Source organism: Sarcophilus harrisii, chromosome 1, assembly GCF_902635505.1.
Source record: "Sarcophilus harrisii chromosome 1, mSarHar1.11, whole genome shotgun sequence".
Classification (NCBI taxonomy): domain Eukaryota; kingdom Metazoa; phylum Chordata; class Mammalia; order Dasyuromorphia; family Dasyuridae; genus Sarcophilus; species Sarcophilus harrisii.
The window spans coordinates 8,769,413-8,790,577 of NC_045426.1; the positions used below are offsets into that span (position 1 = coordinate 8,769,413).

Genomic DNA, 21,165 nt, shown 5'->3' on the forward strand with positions numbered 1-21,165 from the left:
CAAGGACCATGCCCGGGTGAAGGGGCGGGTTTCTGGGGGAGACCGCTGAGCTCTTAACACAATTTACCCATGAAACATCCCTTCGGCTCATCCCTTCTCCTGGGAAGAGGCTGCCAGGCCAGGTCTGCCGGCTCTTTCCCGGCACTGCCCTGAACCGGGCGGCAGAAGGGATGCTGGGAGCGTTCCCAATGTCACCGCCGGTGGGAATGGGGAGGCAGGGGCGTCTGTGGAAAGGGCCCGCTCCCGGCCGGTGGGAATTTCTTTCTTGGGACCCATAGCAGCGAGCGCAGCACCTGGCACGGGGGCAGCGGGGCCGGATCAAGGCCTGTTGGTTTAACTTGGGTAGAAAAGGCGCTTAACAAACGCTCGGGACGGACTGACTCGGCTCCCAGGGCGGCCAGCTGCAGGGCGACGGGAGGAAGCCCCATAGAAAGAGCTGGCCTGCTCTCCTATGAAAACACCCACACTCTGGGGCTATTTCTGGATTCGGATTCGGAACCTGCTGCTCACACGGGGGCTGATGGAACCTCAACCTCCTCATCTGCAAAGTGGGGGGACGGGACCCTGCGACCCCACGGGGGCAGCGAGCTTCCGAGGAGGAGCCGCCATCCCCGTTTTACAGAGGAGGAGACTCAGACTCCTGACGGTGGAATGAGGGTCACCTAGGTAGTCCCTGCCGGAAGCTCCCGGGGTCCCGGGGCCGGGAGCTGGGGAACGGCCTGGGAGAGCCGCACTCCAGGGCGCCCCGGCGGGCCAGTCCGTCTCCGCCCCCCGCCCCCCGCCCCCGGAGCGTCTTCGGACCGTTACTCCCGGAGCTCGGACCCTACTGGATGCCCGGGGCAGACACCCGAGCCACGTCAGCGGTCAATCATCGGGAGGCGGGGGCGTGTCCCCTCCCGCCCCGCCCCCCTTCCCTTTCAAAAAAGGCCAACAGCTGCGGAGAGCCGGCTCCGGCAGGCCGGGCTGCGCAGACCGGAAGCGGCAAGCGGGGAGCGATACAATGTATCGGGAGGGAGCGGCCGGCCCTCAGTGACGTCGGGCGTGCCGGCGTTCCAAAGGAGATCGGCGTTCTTCTCCGAGGCTCTCCGGGACCAATCGAGCGCGGCGGCCGTGGGGGGCGGGCCAAGGAAAGGGGCGGGTCCGCAGGAGGGGGAGGGGAGGGTCGGGGCGGGGCCGAATGCGCCTCCTGGGCCTTGTAGTTCCCCGGACCGGCCCGGAACGGGAGGGTGCTGGACTCGAGCTTGGGGCGGGACCGGCGGCCCGACGCTCCCTCTGGGCAGACGCGGCGGCGTTCCGGGGGAAGGAGTCCCCGAGGACCGGCGCTCGGAGGCGGCGCGGGGCCAGGGCAGGGCCGGGCCCGAGGAGGCCGGCGGGGCGGCATGGTCTGAGGGCTGCTGCAGCCCCAGCCCAGGCGAAGCGAGCGGGGAGCCCCGTCTGCCGCGGGCCGCGGGAGGCCGGCATGGGCCGCGGCCGCCGCTGAGCGCCGCCCCGGGGCAGGCAGGCAGGCAGGCAGGCAGGCAGGCACTCCCCGCGCCCCGGCGCAGCCAGGTCCCGTGTCCGCCCGCCGCGGCCCGGGCCATGGCGGGGCCCATGGAGGAGGAGGAGTACGCCAAGCTGGTGATGGAGTCGCAGCCCGAGTGGCTGCGGGCCGAGGTCAAGCGGCTCTTCCACGAGCTGGGCGAGACCACCCGCGAGAAGATCCAGGCGGCCGAGTACGGGCTCGTGGTGCTGGAGGAGAAGCAGCAGCTGAAGCTGCAGTACGAGGAGCTGGAGCTGGAGTACGAGACCATCCGCGGCGAGATGGAGCAGCTCAAGGAGGTGAGTGCGCCCTGCGGGCCCGCCGCCCCCCCCCCCCCGCCTGTCAGGCTGCGCGCCGGGGGCTTCCTGCGGCATTGCGGCGCCGCCTGCCCCCTCCCCGGGGGAGGGGAGCCCGGGCGGGCGCCGGCCCTGCCGGCCCCCGGCCGGCGGGGGTCCCGGGAGACCATGGCCGGGGGGCAGAACGGCGGGGCAGGACCCGCCTGGGCCGCCGCAGCCCTTGGCTGAGGGGAGCCCAGCCCCTTGCCCGGCAGCTCTTATGGCCTTTGTGTGTGTTCTGGTGGTCTGGAAGCGGACCCGGACCCGGGAGCTGGCTGCCTTCCTTCAGTGCCCCCGCCCCAGAGGAGTGTGTGGCGCTGGAGCGTTTTCTTGGCTGGGTCTTGGCCCCAGGAAGGCAGTAGCTGAATCGCCTTCTGGGACATCAGTGCGTGAGCGTTTGCGTCTAAGATCCGGCAGCAGCATCTAGAATGCCAGTCTTAGACAGAGGCTAAAAACACAGGAAATGGGTCCCGGCTGGCACTGTTGGCCAGACTTCCCTCCTAGATGGATGCCCTGGCCCAGATGGGCAGAGAAATCGCCGCGGGCAGAGGCCGGGCGGACTGGAGGAGCATTTGTGTGCGGCAATGCTGGCTCACCCTCACTGGAGCCACTTGCATCCTCTCGGGAGTGGGACATAGGTCATTTGATTGGTTATGTAATTCTGGGCTCTATACTCAACAGCTTTAAGCCTGGAGGAAGCTGGGGGAGTGAAGCCGCATGTGTGTATGCGATGAGAGAGAGAGATCTGGTGCCTAGAGAAGATTCGTTTAAGAGGAGCTCTCCCCTCCTCTCCCTCCCAGGTATCTTGCTTGGAAGCGTCTCCCTGACTGATTCCAGCAGGGGACTCTGGGTAGGTGCCCTCCCTTTTCAGTGTGCTAGTGGGAGAGCAGTCAGAGGAAGCTCCCAGCAAAGGGACCTGGAGAGAGAGAATCCATGCGGGGAGCAGATGGCTTGTGGGAAACTCTCCCAGTGGGGGGACGGCTAGAGGGAAGCCCCAATACTGCTTGGTGACTGATTCCCAGTAGAGGCCCGGAGAGGACTACTGAGATCAAACGGAGAGAAGCTGCTGTGTGTGCTTGGAAGTTCTGCAGACTTGTTTCCCATACTGCCTCTCATATAATCAGTGTTCTGTCCATCTTAGTCGGCTTGAGTCTTGGTTTCTTCTTCTGTAAAACGGGACTGATAGCAATAAATTCACTTGAAGATCAAGTGAGATAGATAATGTAAGTAAAGCACTGCATGAACAGTAATACATCAGATACACTAAATCAATTTGGCCTTAGTAGATTGAGTTACTGTGCTTGGAGACAGGAAGAACTGGATTTAAATCTCACTTCCCCACATCTTGGACATCTCCGTGCTCCACTAAGGCACTAAGACTGTCGAGTTGCTGCCCAGTAGCCTGATGGGAAAGGGGTCCTCTCTGGGAGCTTCCCACCCCGAGGAAACGACAAGTCAGACAAAAAGGTCTGAGGACTTCCCAGGTGGGAAAAACTCCCTCCATTAATGCAGGTCAGCACACCTGGGTACTTGTCAGCTCTATCAGAGGTGGGAGCTGGTCTTTCTCTCTACCCACTACTTCCTTGGTGACTTTATTTCCTAAATACACTTTGTGGAGACAACCTGATATTCTTTTTGACACGTTAACTTTTTTGTCTTACTTTATAAACATCATATTAAGTCACTTTTTTTTTTCAGTTAATGAGCATTTCTTTCCTTCTCATCTTACCTCCTCCCCCTGAGAGTATTTTTCAATTATATGGCTTTTACAAATCCTGCCTCCAAGTTTCAGGCCCCGTGCTAAGCTCCGGGAAAGGCAGAAATCTGGTCTCCGCTCTCGATGGAAGAAGAGATTGGAAGAAAATTACTCAGAATTACTTTCTATTCTTGTCCTATCTGCCTGCTGGCTCCCTTTTTAGTAGCTGATCAAGGAGGCTCTTTGGAGGGAAGAGCAGGAGGCTCATTTAGGCCGGATTTCTCTCTGGATTTCAATGTGAAGGAATTTCAGTTCTCTGGAATGTTTGTGGAAGCCTGGGAATTCCTTCTCCCTTCGAGATAAGGCAAAGGGCTGGTTGTGTGATAAAGGAGGGCTCCAGCAGGGAGGAGCCCTCCCATAGGCCCTCCTGGCTTCTAAGATAATTCTAGGCTTGATTTGGAATTAAGTGGTGACTGTGGCACTACTGAGCTACAGTCTGGAAGATCTGATTCCAGATCTGACTCTGGATACTTCCTAGCTCTGAACCTGGACTAGACACTTAACCTCAGTCTGCCTTAGTTTCTTCATCTGTAAAATGGGGATCATACTGGCACTTCCCCTCCCAGGGTTGTGCTGTGGATCACATGATATTTAGGAAGCGTTTTCCAGACTTTAAAGTGATACACACCTGCCTTATTATTATGTGGTTATTATTTGTGGCATCGTTTTATTGCCTTTTGCAGCCTGTCCAAGCTGCTGTTTGGCTTTGAGGGCTTGCTTTGCCCAGTCGGCCTTGCTCCCTCTCACTCCTTGCTCATTCCTATTCCGGGCTTCGGAGCTTAGGGGAGCCACTCGGCCTTCACCCGCCCCCGCCAAACTCACAGGATTCCCTCCTTAGGCCTCTTGCCTCAGCTTCGGGGTGGCTTGGGTGTGCGCTGTGGTCATCCCAAACATGGGGCTCGGTCTGCCTTAGACTCCTCCTTTGTCCGCTGTTCCCTCACTCCCCGGTGCCTAAACAGTGCTAAGCCCTCAGCAATTCCCTAGCAAAACAACTGGCCGCTTCCTCTGCAGATTCTCGGTGTGTTTATCCCTCTCTATTTTTAGTCTTTGTGTACTGGAGTGAGAGATGGTAGAGGAGGGGCTGCTTCCCTTCGGCACCTCCTCCTAGCCCATTCTGGCACAGGAGCCTTCATCTGAGGAAGGAGCCATGGATCTGGAAGGAGCACGCGCATGCTCTAGGAGCCAACCGGTCACTTCCCATCTCCCCTTGCTGCTTTCTTTCTCCCTGTGGGAGCAATCATTTACTCTCCCTGAGCCCCCCCAGCTTGCTCCTCTGTAAAGTGAGGGCCTTGGGCCTCTTCCAGCTCTCCGGTCAGGCTCCTTTGGGCATCCGGCCTCCGTTCGAATGCTGCCCGGGACAGGGCCTACTGCCTTCCATGGCATGCCCATGTAATGTGAGGCCACTTTCTCATATCAAGGAGAGGCTCTCTGAGCCTCGGCTTTCTCATCTGTAAAATGGGAGTAATAGGATCCTGCCTCACTTCTGTGAGCCCCTCCCACGGACCCTCAGCTCCTTGAGGGCAGGGACTGGCTCCATTGTGGCTCTGTAGTCCCTCAAGCTTGACACACACAGTTGATGCTTAATAAATGCCTGTCCGTTTAATTGAATTCGCCAGAAATTCAATCAGAAATTAGTAAGACCACCCGGCCCCCCAGTGTCAGTGTGACCAGCCGCCCTGCAGCTCCTTTAACTTGGTGTGACTTTCCTGCCGCCTTTCCTCCCCCCGCCCCCCAGACTAAGCCGTTCCCCCTTCCTTCTGCTGATCCCTCTGTACTTTCTTGCTCCCTCCCTGCTAAGTTACCCCCTCCCCAGAAAAGGTCCTACTTTGTTTCTATGTTTAAAAAAATTAAAGTTTATTGACACTAAAATCGACACTGTTGCCTTGCCCATGGTGGCTCCTTTCCCCTTTCCCCATTGCAACTTGTTACACGAAGTAACAAGTTGGAGCAAACAAAACAAGCCCGCCCGGCCCTCATGTCTGAACGTGTTGGCTGCGTTCTGCCCCCCCCCCCCCCCCCCCCCCCCCCCCCCCGTGTCCACCGCCTCTCCGGAGATGTTTCCCCAGCGTGCCGAGGCCGGCTCCCAAACGGTCACTTAAGGGAGCATTTCTGGAGTTCTGGCCATGCCCGCTGCATTTATCCGAGCTGGGAGAGCCTTCGTGCCGTTCTGGCCTGCTAGCCACCGGCCGGCTCGGTCTCCCCCATCTGCCTGTAGGAGCCGGCCCAGCTTTCAGTGCCTCCTTCAAATCCGTCTCTTGCAGCCCGGGGACTAGTTCTCCCCCTCGGATCCCTCCTTTCCTTTAGCCCCTCCCATTCCCAGGGGCCCCCTCGATCTCCAGCTTTTGCTACTATTAAAAAAGGGGGGCACCTATTCCTATTTTAGCGTGGATGGACTCGTGTCTTTGCCCTCCCTGTGGCTGCCCAGTCCCTGGCAGAGAGACGGCCCCATTACTTGGAGGTGACGGTTCCAAAATGGTTTCCCGTCTAGCCCCAGCTGAGCGTGGGGGGGGGGGGGGGGGGGGGCGCTTGTTCTTTGGTCATTAACTTCTGTGTTTCAAAACGTGAACCTCTAAAGTACCTTAACAAGCTTTGTTATTGCACCCCCCTCCTGCCTTATCCTTTGTAGTAATGATATTAATAGGGGGATATTAACACTAATAGCATCATCCATGTGGTCAGGCTTTGATGGACTAGAGAGAGCCACACCGGTCCCTGCCCTCAAGGAGGGGCTTAAATAATCCTCACAGAAATAAGGCAGGATCCTGTTACTCCCATTTTACAGATGAGGAAGCTGAGGCTCAGAGTCTCTCCCCAATTAGTATTTACTAATAAATATTAAATTTGCAGAGGGCCTTACAAATAGTCACCCCATTTGATCCCCACAGATTTAGGAGGAAAGTGCTATTATTATTTCCATTTGAAGTGAAAAAACCGAGGCAGGCAAGGCAGGTTAAATGACTCACGCAGGGGTCACCTAGCACCGGTTTTTCCCATCTCCACATCTCGCCCTCTATCCTCTGCCCCCCCCCCTTCCCCCCTGGCTCTGCTAGTTTGCCTGTAGGAGTGGGGTCCCAATGAGAGGCAGAGCTCAGATTGAATTAATGAACCAAGTAATTGCTTTGCAAGCCCCTCCCGAGTTGGGCAGTGGATGCTTTGTCCTCATTTCACGGTCAGAATCGCCCAGTTGAAGGACCTTGTCCGGGGTCCTGGCGGCCTTGGCTAGAGCTTGGGGTGAAGGCCAGACCTTGACCCCGGTCTCTTTTCTTCCCTTTTTAATCAAACAAGAATTTCAGTTGGGGAGAAAGGAGGAAGGGGGGGAGCTTTAAATCTTTTTTTTTTTTTTTTTTTTTTTTTTTACATGTAATTGGGGAAAAAGTAAAATATTTTTTAAATAAAAATGCTGCTCAGGTACCCCCCCCCCAAAAAAAAAATAGGTAAACCCACCTGCCTTTTTAAAATAGCCTTTATTTTTTTTTGCACTGCACTTGACTGAATGGGGGCCAGAAAGGCTTTGCCCCTCCATCTCAGGGACGAGTTCAGTCTCACGTATCTTGTCTTGGGGAAGGGTCAAGCTGGACATGCTTGGGAGGTTGTGGCTGCCCGGGGAGGGGGGGGAGGGGTGCTCTGTGCAGATTTTGATTGGGCCATGACTGATGTGGAAGGGGCCGTGTAGGTCCTGAAAGGTCAGAGTGTGATCCCACAGGTCCCGAAACTTAGACTTAATTTCTCCCAATAGGGGCTGAAGGCCGTACAGAAAGAAGGCAAGTGCAATTGTGTCACCGGCTGTAAAAGCACAAATCGGGAGCCCCAGAAGTGCCCTCCTCCCCATTCCTCCCCCAGACCATCTCTCACGTGTGGGAGAGACAACTACCAGGGCCACATTTTGAGTCCTTGGCAGAGTCGGGGGCCAGATTTTTCTTGGCTGTTTGACCTTGGGCAAATGACTTCACTTTGTAGCCTGTCTAGCCGTCTGCAAAATGGGATCAATAAGCAGACTATTAAACTCCCTTGAGGAGTGTTTTGAGGTCCAAATGATACCATGGACATGAGTGCTTCACACACCTTACCATATACCAGGCGTGCTTGTGTTAGTTGTTGTTTGGAATTTTGTTTCTGCTCCCTGTGAGATCTTGGCCCGGTGGTGATATTTTTGAGGCTTTTCTCATCTGTAAAATGGGTGCACCAGTGCTTGTGTCCTCTATCTGTCGGTGTTATGAAGAAAATGCTCATGGGAGTGGCTGATGTTGGAGGCAGCAGTGGTGTTCTGCAAGCCCAGGTCTTCTTCTGTTGTAGAATTAATTTCTTTATTACACGTTTCATTTGCTCCTGAGAACAGAGGGAGAGAATCCTGCCCCATCCCACCCCCTAACAGCAAAGTGCCCCCTCCAAAAAATGTGGGAGCCGGCTCACTGATAACTGGGTGCTGAGTTATCAAACCCAGAGCCGAAGCCACTCTGACCTGGTGCCCTTAATGCCCACGACGTGGGTCTGTTGTGATTTAAGTCCCATTTTGGAAACTTATAGCTCTCGGAATAATCAGTTTCCTAATCTGTAAAATGGGGCCACAAATACTGGTGGAACATAGTTAACCTACATCCGATTGCTTGCTGTCTGGGACAGGGGAGAAGAATTTGGAACATGGAGTTTTGCAGAATTGAATTTTGAAAACATTTTTTGCATGTGTTTGGAGAAATAAAATCCTATTGGGGAAAAAAAGGAAAAAAAAACATACTGGTAGCGTGCCCCCCCCCCCCCCCCCCCCCCCCCCCCCCCCCCCCCCCCCCGAATCCTACCCACCTCCCTTCCTAGGTCAGCCGCCGGAGTGCCCATTTGCACAAGGCTGTTCTGGTGACAGTGACTTCAGGCTCTCCTCGTAGCCCTTTTCTGGCCTCCGTCCTGGCCTCTTTGTGCTTGGGGACATTGGTTTGGTGCTGCTGCTGAAGAGATTCTGCCTGGGAAAGCTGGGCTCTCTGTGGCAAGCCTCCTCTGGCTTGAGGCTCAGTGGAAACTTGGCCGGGCCTGCCATGTGGAGCTGGAGCACCAGGGTCGGAGCCTGACATCAGCTTGGCAGCGCTCTCTGCCCGCCTCCTTCCCAGCTGATCTCTCACTGACTGGGGAGGAGAGTGGGGAGTGAGTCATGGGATGCGAAAGCTGGCTGGGACCTGGGAAGGCGGCTAAGCTGACCCGGCGACACGATCCTCCACCGAGGGCCTTCTAGCCTCTGCTCCCAAGCCTTGCGGAAGCAGGGAGCCCACAGTTGTCCAGGTTGCCCGTTCTGCCCTGTCCCCTTTCCAGTCCCGGCCCAGGCTGCCCGTTCCACCCTGTCCCCCTTCCTGACACTAACCCAGGCCACCCCTTCTGCGGCCTTTCCCCTTTCCAACACCGGTCCAGGCTGTTGTTCTGCCCTGGCCACTGGCCTCCCTCACAAGGCTGGAATCCGGGGTGGCACCGTCCTTTGTCCTCTAGCTCTGTTGTCCGGGGAACGTCCAGCTCCCATCTCTCAGCAGGAGCTTACTCACCTGAAGTTGGTTTTTTTTTTTTTTTTTTTTTTTTTTTTTTTTTTTTAATAAACCACAAGATCATAAATCCTGAGCTGGAAGTGCCCCCAGTCAGCCATCTAATCTCTCCCCGGCCACCCTGCCCAGCTCACAGCTGAAGAGAATGAGACCCGGAATGGGAGCATGACTAGTCTTGCGGGGAATAAATAGCTGAGCTGGGATTTGAGCTCGAGGCTCCCCTTGGTGCCCTTTCCATTACCCCGCACTGCCCCGCCACATGAGATGCCCTGGGCACGGTGGGTCTGAGAGGAGGCGGCCTTTGAAGTCCTAAAGAGGCTCAGCTGCCAGACCATCTTCTCTCAGATAAGGGTGGGGTCGAAGGCCCCAGATAACTGTCTCTGTGGTAACCCGAGTTCTCAATGCCCGAATCATCCGCCAATATGGCAGGAATGAGACCGCCCGGTCCGGAGGCACGCCCGGCATGCCAGGCATGGCACCAGACCCGTCGCTTGGCGCGACCCTCCGTGCCCTGGGAGGCTTCGGGCCGAGGAATGAGGGGGAGCCTGCCAGGACTCCTGGCCGAGCCACCACGGGCTTCACACTCGCTTTATTATCCGTCCGCCCTTGGAATCCTGGTCTCGAGTTTCAGGTTTCCAGATTTAGCCAGCCCCATCGGCCTCGTGAGAATCTGGAGGCAGCCCGCACTCGCTCGGCCCCCCTGGTAGGACGGCCTCCTGGAGGGTGCTCCGAGATCATCCTCAGGGAGGCTCAGAGAGGGCCCCGAGTTTCCAGATTGGGAAAACGAGGCCCAGAAACATACCATCATTGCCTCACGCTTCCATGGTAGTGAGAGTGATCAAAGGCCAAATTTGGAGTCCAGCCCTCCGTGTCCAGAGGACCCCCAGCTTCCCAGCCAGCCAGGAGCAATGATAAAAGGATAATACAGTAATATGGAGTGATAATAGTGATAGTGAGGGGGGAAAACCCATCTCCAAGAGGAGGGAAACACAATAATATATATATATAATATAATAATAATATAATATATAATTATATATATATATATAATTTTTTTTTTTTTTTTGGATGGTTATTTGCCAGCTGGGAGACAGTCTGAAATAGCCCGGGACTTGCCTCCTCTCCCAAGGAGATCACGAGCCCAGCCCCCTTACGGTGGTACCAAACTCACCTAGAAATGGTGGCCACGAAACAGTCTGTACATAAGGATCCCTGGGAGCTGCAGAGCCATCTGGAAAACCACATATTAACATTAGCTGTGTCCTATTTTATTATATTTTATTTTATTACTTGTTTTCCCAGTGTGTTTGAGGAATAAGAGGGGCCTTTATTTAAGCTTTTTATTTTTAACATTGACCCTTGCAAAACCTCGTGTTCCAAATTTCATCCCCCCCCCCCCCTTTCCTCCACCCTCTCCCCTAGGTGGCATGTAATCCAATATGTTAAACATGTTAAAAATATATATGTTAAATCCAATATAATGTATGGATATTTATGCAATTATCAAGTTGTACAAGAAAAATCAAATCAAAAAAGGAAAAAAAATAAAATACAAGCGACAGCAAAAAAAAGAGTGAGAAGGCTAGATTGTGATCCTCACTCGGTTCCCACAGCCTCCTCTCACGCTCTCTTCATCACAAGATCAAAGCCCACTTTTAAGAGTCCAAGCCTTGTAGCAAACCCACACCCCTGTTCCCTTTTCAGCTGCACTGGGCAGTTTGCAGGAGTCACTGGCAGCTGCCTGAGGCCCTGGGATGGGGCCGTGCAGCAGGAATAGCCAGCGAGGTAGCCCATCGTCCCACCGTGTCCTTACAGAATTTAGGGATTCAAAGGAAGGCTCCCCCGCCCACAGAGTGATCTCCCTGTGGAAGATTCATGGGAAGAGATGGCTAAGCCGGAAGAGCAGGTTGCCGTGGTACACCCCGGAGAACCCTTTGAAGGAGAGTAAGCTCTTTGGACAAGGGTGGCTCCAGCCCGTGGGCTGTTCCAAGCCACTGGTGAATGGCTTTGGGATGCGGAAGGAGCTCTGGGGATCGGCTAGCCTAGCGTTACCCAGCTCATGCTCAGTGGTCAAGTTTGGGGCTCGATAATAATGTTGCTTAGATCCTTAAGTGGGGAATAAAGGGGGTCAGGGAGCTTGGAGAGGAAATTCACTTGTTCTCCTCCTAAGCCAAGGCCTCGGATTCCGAGCGTCTTTGGGAGATCAGTTGTTTTGGATTTTCCATTTCTTAGTAAAACAGGGACTGGGCTGCTGAGGATCCTCCCTGGGGGGAGCCCCCCCCCCTGCTCCCCAGCCAGGAGTCCAGAGCACTTGTGAGCCCAGCCCAGGCTTTGGAATGGCGTTTTTTCAGCTTGGCTGGCCCCGGCCCTCCAAGAATGCAGCAGCAGGAATTGCACCTCGGGGCGCTGGCGACGACACCCGAGCAAAGGGCCTTGGCCCAGTTGGTAGTTAAATAACAGTCGTGCTAACTTGAGGAATAACTTGGAAGAGAGCTAAGAAAAAGGTCTTCTATTCCACCGCTGTCATTGGCAGATGAAGTCAGGTGACAGGTTCAGAGTCACAGGGCTGGAAGGTTCTGGAGGTCACGCCAACGTTAGGAAGGGGAAAGCAGCTGGGACTGTGGAAGGAACCTTGGGTCTGAAACTGGGAGCCCTGGCTTTGCATCCCTGAGCTTCATGGGAAGGTCTCGGTTTCCTCATCTGTAAAATGAGACAGTTGGGCTTGGGCTCTCGGAGGGAGGAGCCATCTTTGTAGGACAGTTTGGTCCCAAGAGTACGTAGGATGTGCATTCCCTTCCAGGCTGGAGGAAGCCCTGCCTCTTCCTGGCCTCATAAGGCGAGTTTCTGGTGCCCCTTTTGAGCTGGTGAGGGGGGCTGAGGAAGAGGACGCATCCTCCGGATTCGTCTGGGGGGCCTCCCCACGGAGTTCACTTATGCTCTGCTTTATCCAGGGCTGGGATGCTGCAGCCTCCCCCTCTCCCCCAGTTAAGGCCAGTTTTCTTTGGGATCCCAGGGTGGAGAGCTGGCCAGGTTCCCCTAGAGCTAGATCTGAAGGGTCTCGGACCACCCAGCCCAGCCCTCCCAAGGACACAGAGCTGCCTGATGGGACACGGCACAGACCAGGATGCCCTCCCCTCCTCCTCGGGCTCTGGCTGTGGCCTTGGGAAGATCTGGGAGGCTTCTTCTAGCTTCCTGGCTGGGTGGTCCTGATAAATGACAACTCGGACGGTTCCCCTCGGCCTCCCCCTGGGCATCATTGCTGAGAAGTTGCAGTGGTGGGGAGCTGCTTTCTGCGCGGCGGGACGGCGTCTCGGGCTTGCACCCTGACACGGGGCGGCTGTTGGGTGTGGCTGGCAGTTCCCTGGCAGGTGTGAGCAGGGGAGGGGCAGAGAGCCCCTCTCGCCTGAGCACCCTCAGCCTGGCCCCCTGGATGGGCACATGCTTCTTGGCTTCCAGGAAGGCCCCATCCTGGTGGGAAGAGCCGGTCTCCTCTTCTGGCCAGCAGTCGCATGGAGGACGGCCCAGGGACGAAGCGCCCCATCCTCTGCGCTGAGCCCCTTTCCCAGAATCCCCTTCCCAGAATCCTCGCTGGCTCTCCTCTGGGTTGGTTCAGAGGCGGCCATGGGGAGTCGGTGGGAGCCACGCTCAAAGCCAGGATAAGCCCTAAGGCTGCACTTGCCCAGAAGGTGCCAGCCTGCTCTGGCAGAGGGAGTCTCCTCATCTGGAAATACCTGATAGCGGCCCTGGGTCATATCTGAGCTGCTGCTTGTGTTCCAAGGGAGGGCAGCCAGCCCCCCACTCCTGGGCGACTGGTGGGGGCAGGAGCCTGGAGGGCCTGGAGCTCTAGATTGGGAATGGGGGGAGTGCTTGCGGCTAATGGAAAGCCCCTGGTCTGGGGCGCTGCTGACCTTGGCGTACGGGTCAGCTCCGCCACCACCCGGGATCCTGGCATCGGAGGGATCGGATGGGGGGGGCCGTGCCAGCTGGAGACCAGGCTGTTGTTCGGTCGCTCAGCCGTGGCCCGACTGTCTGGGGTTTTCTTGGCAGACACGGGAGCGGTTAGCCAGCGCCTTCTCCGCTTTTAGGCGAGGGTTAATTAAGTGACTTGTGTAGGGCCTGATGAGTGTCTGAGGTTGGGGCCAGAAAGCCGCCCTGCTGGGGCAGGACCGCGCCGGTGCCCCAGTACCCAGGCAAGCTTGGGAGGGGGCCCTCCCGCTCCCTTCTTCCCGCCTGGTACCGGGCGATGGCAGGAGGCCACCCGGGGCCTTCCCACCAGCCTCGGCCTCGCAGCCGGGGGTCTCTGGGGGGAGGCCCCTTTGCTGCAGCCGGGGGGGAAATTCTAGAGGGCGTCTGCTCCGGAGGGCGTCTGTTCCGGAGGGCACCTGCTCCGGAGGGCACACAGCGGCGGAGATGTGGGGCCGGCGCCAGGCTTCGAGGAGCAGGCCTTTGTAAATGGAGCCTCTGCCAGGCCAGTGCCAAGACGTGGCTCCCTTGTCTACACTTCCTGAAGTAGATTGACATCACAGAGTCCTTGTTGCCTTTGAAACTCTACCCTCCCCTTCTTACCCCTCCCACAGACTCCTCTGTCATTAGTGGTTGTGTTGAAGCTGCAAAAAAACAGCCTGACCCCACCCTTGACCTCTGACCCACGCCCTGTTGCCACCCAAGAGGAGGGGCTGGGGAGGGGGAGGAGGGGGGGAGACCCGGGAGTGATGAGGGGGGAGGGGAAAGGAGCTCGCTGAGCATTTTCTCCCAGACACCCTCCTTCCCCACCCTCCCTTGTGGCCGTGTAGGGCCTCCCTGGAGAGACCTTGTGAAGGAATTGTGGGAAGGCCGGGCAGGATTCATTTGGAGTATGTGTTGGGGGGGGGGCGGCTCTCTGGGCAGTTGGGACTGTGGGCACGGGCATGGAATTGCCAAGTGAAAAGGAAGGTAAAGGGCCGGGACTGTGCCTTTCCCTGAGAAGTGAGGGGGCAGAAAGGCCTCTGGGGCCTCCGATTGCCGGGGACAGAGGCGGGCGGCCTGGCAGCGGTGGGCATGGGGGCCATTTGTGAGCCGCACTAACATGGTGGGCTCGGTCTCCCCAGATTGTTCTGGAGAGGTGGGGAGGGGAGGGGGAGGCGGGAGGGCCTTCCCCACCCCCCATGTTCTCCCCTCCCAGTATCCACCAGGAGCGCGCCCCTGCCCCATTTCTGGCCACTTCGGGCCTTGTGACTTGTGAGACCCCCTCCCTGTGCCCCCAGACGGAGCCGTTCTCCAGAAGGAAGGCCGCGGGCTTGGTGAGGACTTCTCTTCCTCAGGGCTCCCCCAAGGAGGCCCCCTTTCCTCAGGATGGTTCAGGGCCAGCCCGTGGGGGGTTGCCCTGGAGCCCAAACTTGCTGAAAGTGAAACTTGGGCGAGCGAGTCCTTCTGACCTTGAGCCGCTGTTGTGCTGCGGTAAGCAGGAGTGCAGGCCCCTGGGGGTCATTAGTGAATGACCCAGAGGCAAGTGGGCGAGACCTTTCCTCTCAATGCTCCCTCGAACAGCTGTGGGCCTGTCCCCTCCCAGCCTCAGTTTCCCCATTTGTAAAATGGGTGTTCCCAAGGCTCCTTGGGGTTCTGTTGGGCCAATAATCTTCCAAACTAGGGTCATAAAGCCCCGTCTCCTCCCGGCCCAGCCTTGTCCAGTCCTGGACCCTCTGCCCCCCCGGACTGCGGAGAAGTTCCCGGGCCGGGCACGGAGGCGCCTCCTCAGGCAGGGCGCAGCAGGGGGGGCACAGGGCGCAGGAGGGAGAGCCTCGGGCCTATGGGAATGACAGCCGGGCACGCCGTGGGCTCTGGGAGGGCCAGGGCTTGCCTGCCCCGGAAAATCCACCGCTTTCCGCCTCGCCCTGGGTAAGGGCGCTCCTTGACTCCCTGTTGGTTCCGCAGCTGGGGAAGGTCCCGGAGCTGGGCCCGATGCTCCTGTTAGTTGCCCTTTGGAGAGGGGGAGCCAGGGGGGAGAGCTCTTGCAGTGCCCCTCCCACATTAAAATGGCCACGCCTTCCCCTCCCCCCAACCCGTTTCTTATTTTCCCAGAGCTGCTGGTGGAGGAGGCAAGTTTCGGTTTGGGGGGCCTGTCCCAATCCAGCAGCCCTGGCCGAGGGGCCCCAGGCATCCCTGGGGAAAGGGAGCCTTTTTATGAATGGTTTTGTTTTTTTTCCCGGGCAATGGGGGCGGATTTTGGGGTCACCAGCCAGGAAGTGTTGGTGTCTGAACATTTAACTGGGTCCTCAACGGGGCTGGTGCTCTGCCCACTGCGCCCCCCGGCTGCCCCCATTTGTGGGGTACTCTTGCTTTGGGGCATTCTGTCTGGCCTTGGCAAGGACACTTGTCTGGTCAGGGAAATGGGTCGCTCAGCCTTTTCTTAGCCACCTCGCCAGTCCCTGTGGGGAAGTTCCTGGGCTGGGCATGAGGGGGCCCTGCGAGGTCTAGGCCCAGAGAGCTGCCCTGGGCCCTTTGGCACCTTTCCTTGGCCCTCCCTGCTCCTCTGTCTGTGTTCTGGGCCCCTTCCCTCGGCTCGGCCCCTCTCGGGAAGATGGCAGTCCCAGGATCCTCTTTCCCAGATGAGGAACCCTGGGAGGCATGAGGAGGAAGTGGCAGCCACCCCAGACTCCACCTCCATCGCTTTCTATGGCACCTGCTGGCCCAGAATGCTTTGCTGTTGCACTGGTGTCAGTCACGGGCGTATGGCTGTAACCCCATTTGGGGGGTTCTTGACAAAGGCAGTAGGAGACTCCAGCTCATGTAGATGCCGGAACCTGAGGTAACCGGGGTGAGGTGACTTGCCCACAGTCACATAAGCCATGGCTGGCAGAGCCGGCCCCCGGGCCTCCTAACTCCCACCCAGTGCCCTTTCCCCTGGGCAGGGGAGCGTGCGGCTTGCTCTCTGGTTCATACTCTGAGGGGCGTTGATTTTTCAAAGCTTTTCCAAACACAGAAACTCCATAAAAACTGGGGAGCGCAGACAGAGTCCGCAGGAAGCCCAGGTCAGCCGGGACAGCCCCCTCAGGATCCGGGCTGCTGGCGGGCCACTTGGGCAGTGAAGCAAAGGAGCACTTGGCTTTCATTGGCAAGAGCAGATGCTGGTAGCCGCGGCCCTTCCGTTGGGAGGAAGCCGTGCTTTTAGTCCGTCAGCAGACCTGCACTGAGCCCTCTTCTCTTAGCTCTGCTCCCTGACCCTTTACTCTGGCCTTTCTGTGGCCTAGGAGCCAGCTCCCTTTCTGGGCCACTGCCTCCTGCCCCCTCCTCTTCCCAGTGCCCTCTGGCTTCCCTCTTCTGTTTCTGGAAAAGACGTCTTGTCATTCCTCTCGCCCATCCCCACATAAGCTTCTTGAGGGCCAGAGCTCTCGCTTGAGGAAAGGACAGATCCTGGAGGTTGGGCCACGTGGGAGCGTCCTCACACGGGGCACCTTCCTCACACTCCCCCACACGGGGCACCTCCCCCCACATGGAGCCCGGCCGCCAATGGGAGCGGCCCTTGGGTGTAAGTCTCCCCAGAGTTGTCATGAACTCCTTAGATTAGTATTTCAGGGATCCGTGTTTCACTGGGGTGGGAGGCATTTTACCGATGGAAAGTGCGATCCCTATATGACTTGATAAGCAGTTTTCAATACTTGTGAGTGAAAGATCCACTGCCTTTGGCTTTCCTGGCGACGAGCCCGTCTTGTCTTGGTTCCTTCAATGGCCAACAGATAGAGGTTCGTTCACGCAGGCCATTCGCCCCTGAACCTTAGCTTCCCAAACTTTCCAAATGAAGGTGCGGTACAGCATGGGGGGACTCCGAGTGACTCCAAAATAACAGCATTTAGCCCTGGGGAGATGCAGGTCGATCCGGATCAGGAGCAGCCGAGATGCCACTGTTGCCTTTGCTAAGGGCCAGGTGCCTTCTGGGCCGCTGCTTAATTGAACCGTTGCCTCTTTTTAGCAAAAACAATTATAGCTGATCACCCAGGCCAGCTCATGGGACCGTGTCCCACTGGAAAGAACAAGCTGAAGTACGTCGCCCCCATAACCCTCCCTCCCTCGGGGAGAGCCGGCTGCCAAGGCCAGTCTCCCCTGGCATATTTGACTAGAAGGATCTGGTGTAAGGGCTTCTTCTCCCCCTCCTTTCCCTTTTCTTCTGCTCTTGCTCTTTGACACAGTCTTAGAATCTAGACCCGGCCTTCAGGGATCCCTATCCCATTTTCCAGAGGAGAAAATGGTTGCGGTTAATTGGAAAAGCTTGCCCAGGGTCATGCTAGTTCACTGTAGCTGCTGCTCCCTTGTGCCTCTCCCTTGCCACATTTTTCTTGTGACTCGGCAGAGACCCCGATGAACTACTAAAGAGAAGATTTAAAACCCCCCAAAAGCGTGGTGTACAGTCCTGGTTCTCAACAGGCTTTAAACCTAGACAAGGGGACACAACTCAAAGGAAACAATTAGCGAGTGATGAATGACTAAGTTGTAAGAGATTCAGAGCCAATAAGGAGCACAGATTAGAGAAAGCTTTGTGGAATGGGTGGGAAATACAGGCTTGATTTTGTGCAGATTAGTTCCTTTACTTTTTATCTTGCTGCCATAGTTGATGGAGTGATCGGTTGGATCTTTCTAAGTTTTAATGTCACTTTGACCAAGATGGCGAAGAACTGGATTGGATTCCTCACTGTTGCCTTGAGACTGTAGCTTTCTCAGAGAGTATCCCATATTTTGGACATTTAGGAGAAACCACCACTAGAGCTTCTAGTACTTGGTAGGACTTGGAGAAAGCTGGCCAAGCTCTCTGCTGCGTTTTGTTTTGTTAGAGGTCGTTCCGGGAGACTTAGAATATAGTCTGTGTTTTGCCATGTGTTCCATTGGCCCATGGTCCAATAATCAGGGCTGCCTGCGGAAATTCAATAATGGCCCAGTGATTTACTCTGTAGTTCTTAATTCCTGATCAACACTTTCTCCAAATAAAAGATAATCAAATAGAAAAGAAAAGAAGAAATTAGATTAGGAAGGAACCTTAGAGTCCCCTATCTGCCGAGCCCACCTGCCTTTCTCTGCTCTCCCTGTAGGCTTGTCCCTTTAATTCAGATTACCAAACATTAAGTGCCTACTGTAGGCTTAAATCCTGGAGATACAAACACTAAAAAATTAAACAGAGGCCTCTATCTGTAAGGGTGGGTGTGGGGGCCTGGAATAATACTCCACCCACAGAGAGAGCTTTATTTTTTAGATCTGCTTTGTATTTGCTTAGTTAGGAGAGAAAACATCACTGGATGAGGGCAGGGAGAGATTAAGAACTGCTGCTCAGCATGGGGGACACCCCCTCCCCAATGTGGGAGGAAACTGGAGATTCTGAGAAGAGGAAAGAATGCATTTATTTACCTGGGGGTGAGAGGAGAGAGAATGGGATATTTGGGGAGAGGAGGCCCAGAAGGGATCCCTAGATGAGGACCTTGGAGAGCGTCCGAAATACTATTGAGCATTGGAAGACAAGCTGGCCCCTCTGGCCTTCCACACACAGCAGTCTTGGGTTCCCCCCTCCCGAGTGCAGAACCTCTTAGAACCCTGGGCTTCTGGCTGTGGACGCAGAGGCTGCCTTGTGTGCTCGGCCTGTTTAGGTGCTGGGCTCGCTCCTGGACCAATAGGGAGTCTGCATTTTCTCCCTGTTAACTCTGCCTGGTGGATGGAAGAGGCTCACGCTTCCATTGGCCCCCATGGGTATGGAGGAGGAAAGGAAGGAGAGAATTCTTGGGACACGGCGGTCTCCAGTGCTTTTACCTGTCACGGGTGGTCACATTGTAACTTGCCTGCCACCACTGCCGCAAAGCTGGCTTCTGTCCACCCTTGTGAACGCCGAGACTCCCAGAGTTCTGTGCCCCAAATGCCTTAGCAACCAGCAGTTGCAGCACCTGGCTACAACTGGGCAGGGCACCAGGGCCTGAGAGGACCCAGAGCTCAGGAAGGAGAATCTCTCCCCTCAGGAAGCTGACCATTTAAGAAAATTAAAGGTTCCTGTTGCTTTAATTCCCCCTTATAGCCCCCCTTTCCTAGAGACCTTTCCCCCTACAACAAAGGATTTCTAGGGGGTTAAAACAAGAGGGAAAAAAAAGCAGCAAAATGAAGAGATACTTTTTAAAAAAAAAAAAAAAAAAAAACAGATTATACATGCACAACTCCACCCCCGGGGACCTGGCCCATCTCCTCTACCCAGATTGGGGTGGGAGTCTGCTGACTTACTGATGGAATTAATTCTCTCTGTGAAGGGCTTCCCCGGGCCCCGCCTCTCCCAGGCTCTAGACCAGTCCTGAACGTTCAGTTGCCCACAGGACCAAAGTCACTCCATCTCTTTACTGAGTGACTGGGATTTGTCTGAACAGATCATGTCCACTTAACCGACTTCTCTTCCCTAGTGAGCAGCAGGGCTTTTATTTTCCAAAAACTTGAGTGCTCTCACACTCCTCTCTCCTTCGGTCCCCTGGCTCTACTGGCCGATGATTCTTCCTTGGAAGGCTGATTCATCTCGCGGCCTCCTCATCCCGAGCACGAGCACTGCATTCAGAGCTCTCTTCTTCAACACTGCTTCTATTCATTGCCCTTCCCGGTTTCTGAATCCATAATGGTGCCCTCTCTTGCTTATCAGCTCAAATCTGAATGTCTTATCCCTGGGTCCTGCATCCTCCCTCTCACCCCATCCCAATTAGCCAGCTCCACCTTGTTGCCCAATTTGTTTCCCACCATTCTCCATCTGCTTTGGTTAGCGTAGCTAACCAAGTACCATTTGGGAATTCATTAAATGAGCCGGGCGGATCGGAGGCTTCGTACAGGAAAAGCCCCAGACTTGGCGTTCCATCCCTTCCTTAGAGCTGTGTGACCCTGAGCAGCTTCTGGCATCTCAGCTGGCCCCTCTATGGGGAGTTTCCTCCGTAACGTGAAGAGATCAGACAAGATGGATCTCAGAGTTGTTTTCCAAGGCTAAGGTACAAAAGTCATCTTACCTCTGCTTTGCTTGCTTCCTATTAGGAACATTTTCTTCTCTTCTGAGGGACCATAAATCCTATCGTCACCCCCCATGGCTGCCCAAACTCCAGTGATCTGGCCCTTCTCAAGGGTCTTAGTATTTCCCACCGCCAGACACTTCTTGAATATGTCTTTTGTGCTAAGAATATGAAAGGGAATAAGGCAGTCCCTGTCCTTGACAATGACAGACTTTCTAGCTTAGAGGTAAGAAAGATTTGAATTGTCTGGTAAGAAAACCCCCTTCCTTACTGAATGCCATTTGCATCCATGCGTCCATTTTTAAAGACTTGCCAGACTAGTCACAGAGAATTTAAGTCACTTGGCCTGTCCAAGGCAGGACCTGAGGCCAGATGTGTACATGTGTATTCCATATTTGGACATACACATTTACTATAAGTTTAAATAAAATCACAGTGCCAAGTAGCATTTTATGGATCGGGGTCTTATATGTGTAAGAAGTCTTTCAGATCATCTTGGCCAGTGGTTCCCAATGTTTCTTGTTCCTCAAACCCCTTTATGAAAATAATGGGTTGCAAACCCCCACTATAACTTAAGGCTTATTCATTAAGTGTTTATAATAACAATAATGATAGCTTTTGACCTCAAAAACTTGAAAGTAAAATTATAAAATATATAAATGTATAAATAAAATAAATGTAAAAATATATAAAATATAAAAATGGCATTTAGAATTATAAAAGAAACATCCATAGTATCTTGATCATGTCATCATCTAGCTGAAGAGGTAAGATGACAGGATGATGGGAATGATGCTCCTCTGGAGCAGTGGGCAGAACGCAGATGAGGAGATGCACAGGAGTTTGACCGTCGATGGGGAATCGGCTTGTGTGCAAGCTGAAAACCCCTCTGTCTGGTTTGGAAACAATTTGATGATTGAGAAACAACACATTGTATCACCGACAGCAGTCGGAATGCTGAATAGATACACAATTTGTCGTGTGTATGATCATTTTGGTTTTTGTATCGCTGCAGAAACAAAACTATAACGCTTTCAAATGCGTGAAGCTCGTTGTC

At 55.1% G+C, this 21,165-nt stretch overlaps 1 protein-coding gene across 3 annotated transcripts in view; it reads left to right on the top strand.

Moving 5' to 3' along the window:
- Window positions 1-1,578: 1,578 nt before the first annotated feature.
- BICD2 (BICD cargo adaptor 2) overlaps window positions 1,579-21,165 on the top strand; it is a 54,382-nt gene continuing 34,795 nt past the window's right edge. For 2 of the 3 annotated variants that reach the window (XM_031952009.1, XM_031952012.1), the window contains exon 1: window positions 1,579-1,818. In XM_031952009.1, the coding sequence (XP_031807869.1) occupies window positions 1,579-1,818 (240 nt within the window). The remainder of the gene's footprint in view (window positions 1,819-21,165) is intronic. The other variant, XM_031952017.1, reaches the window with a different exon arrangement.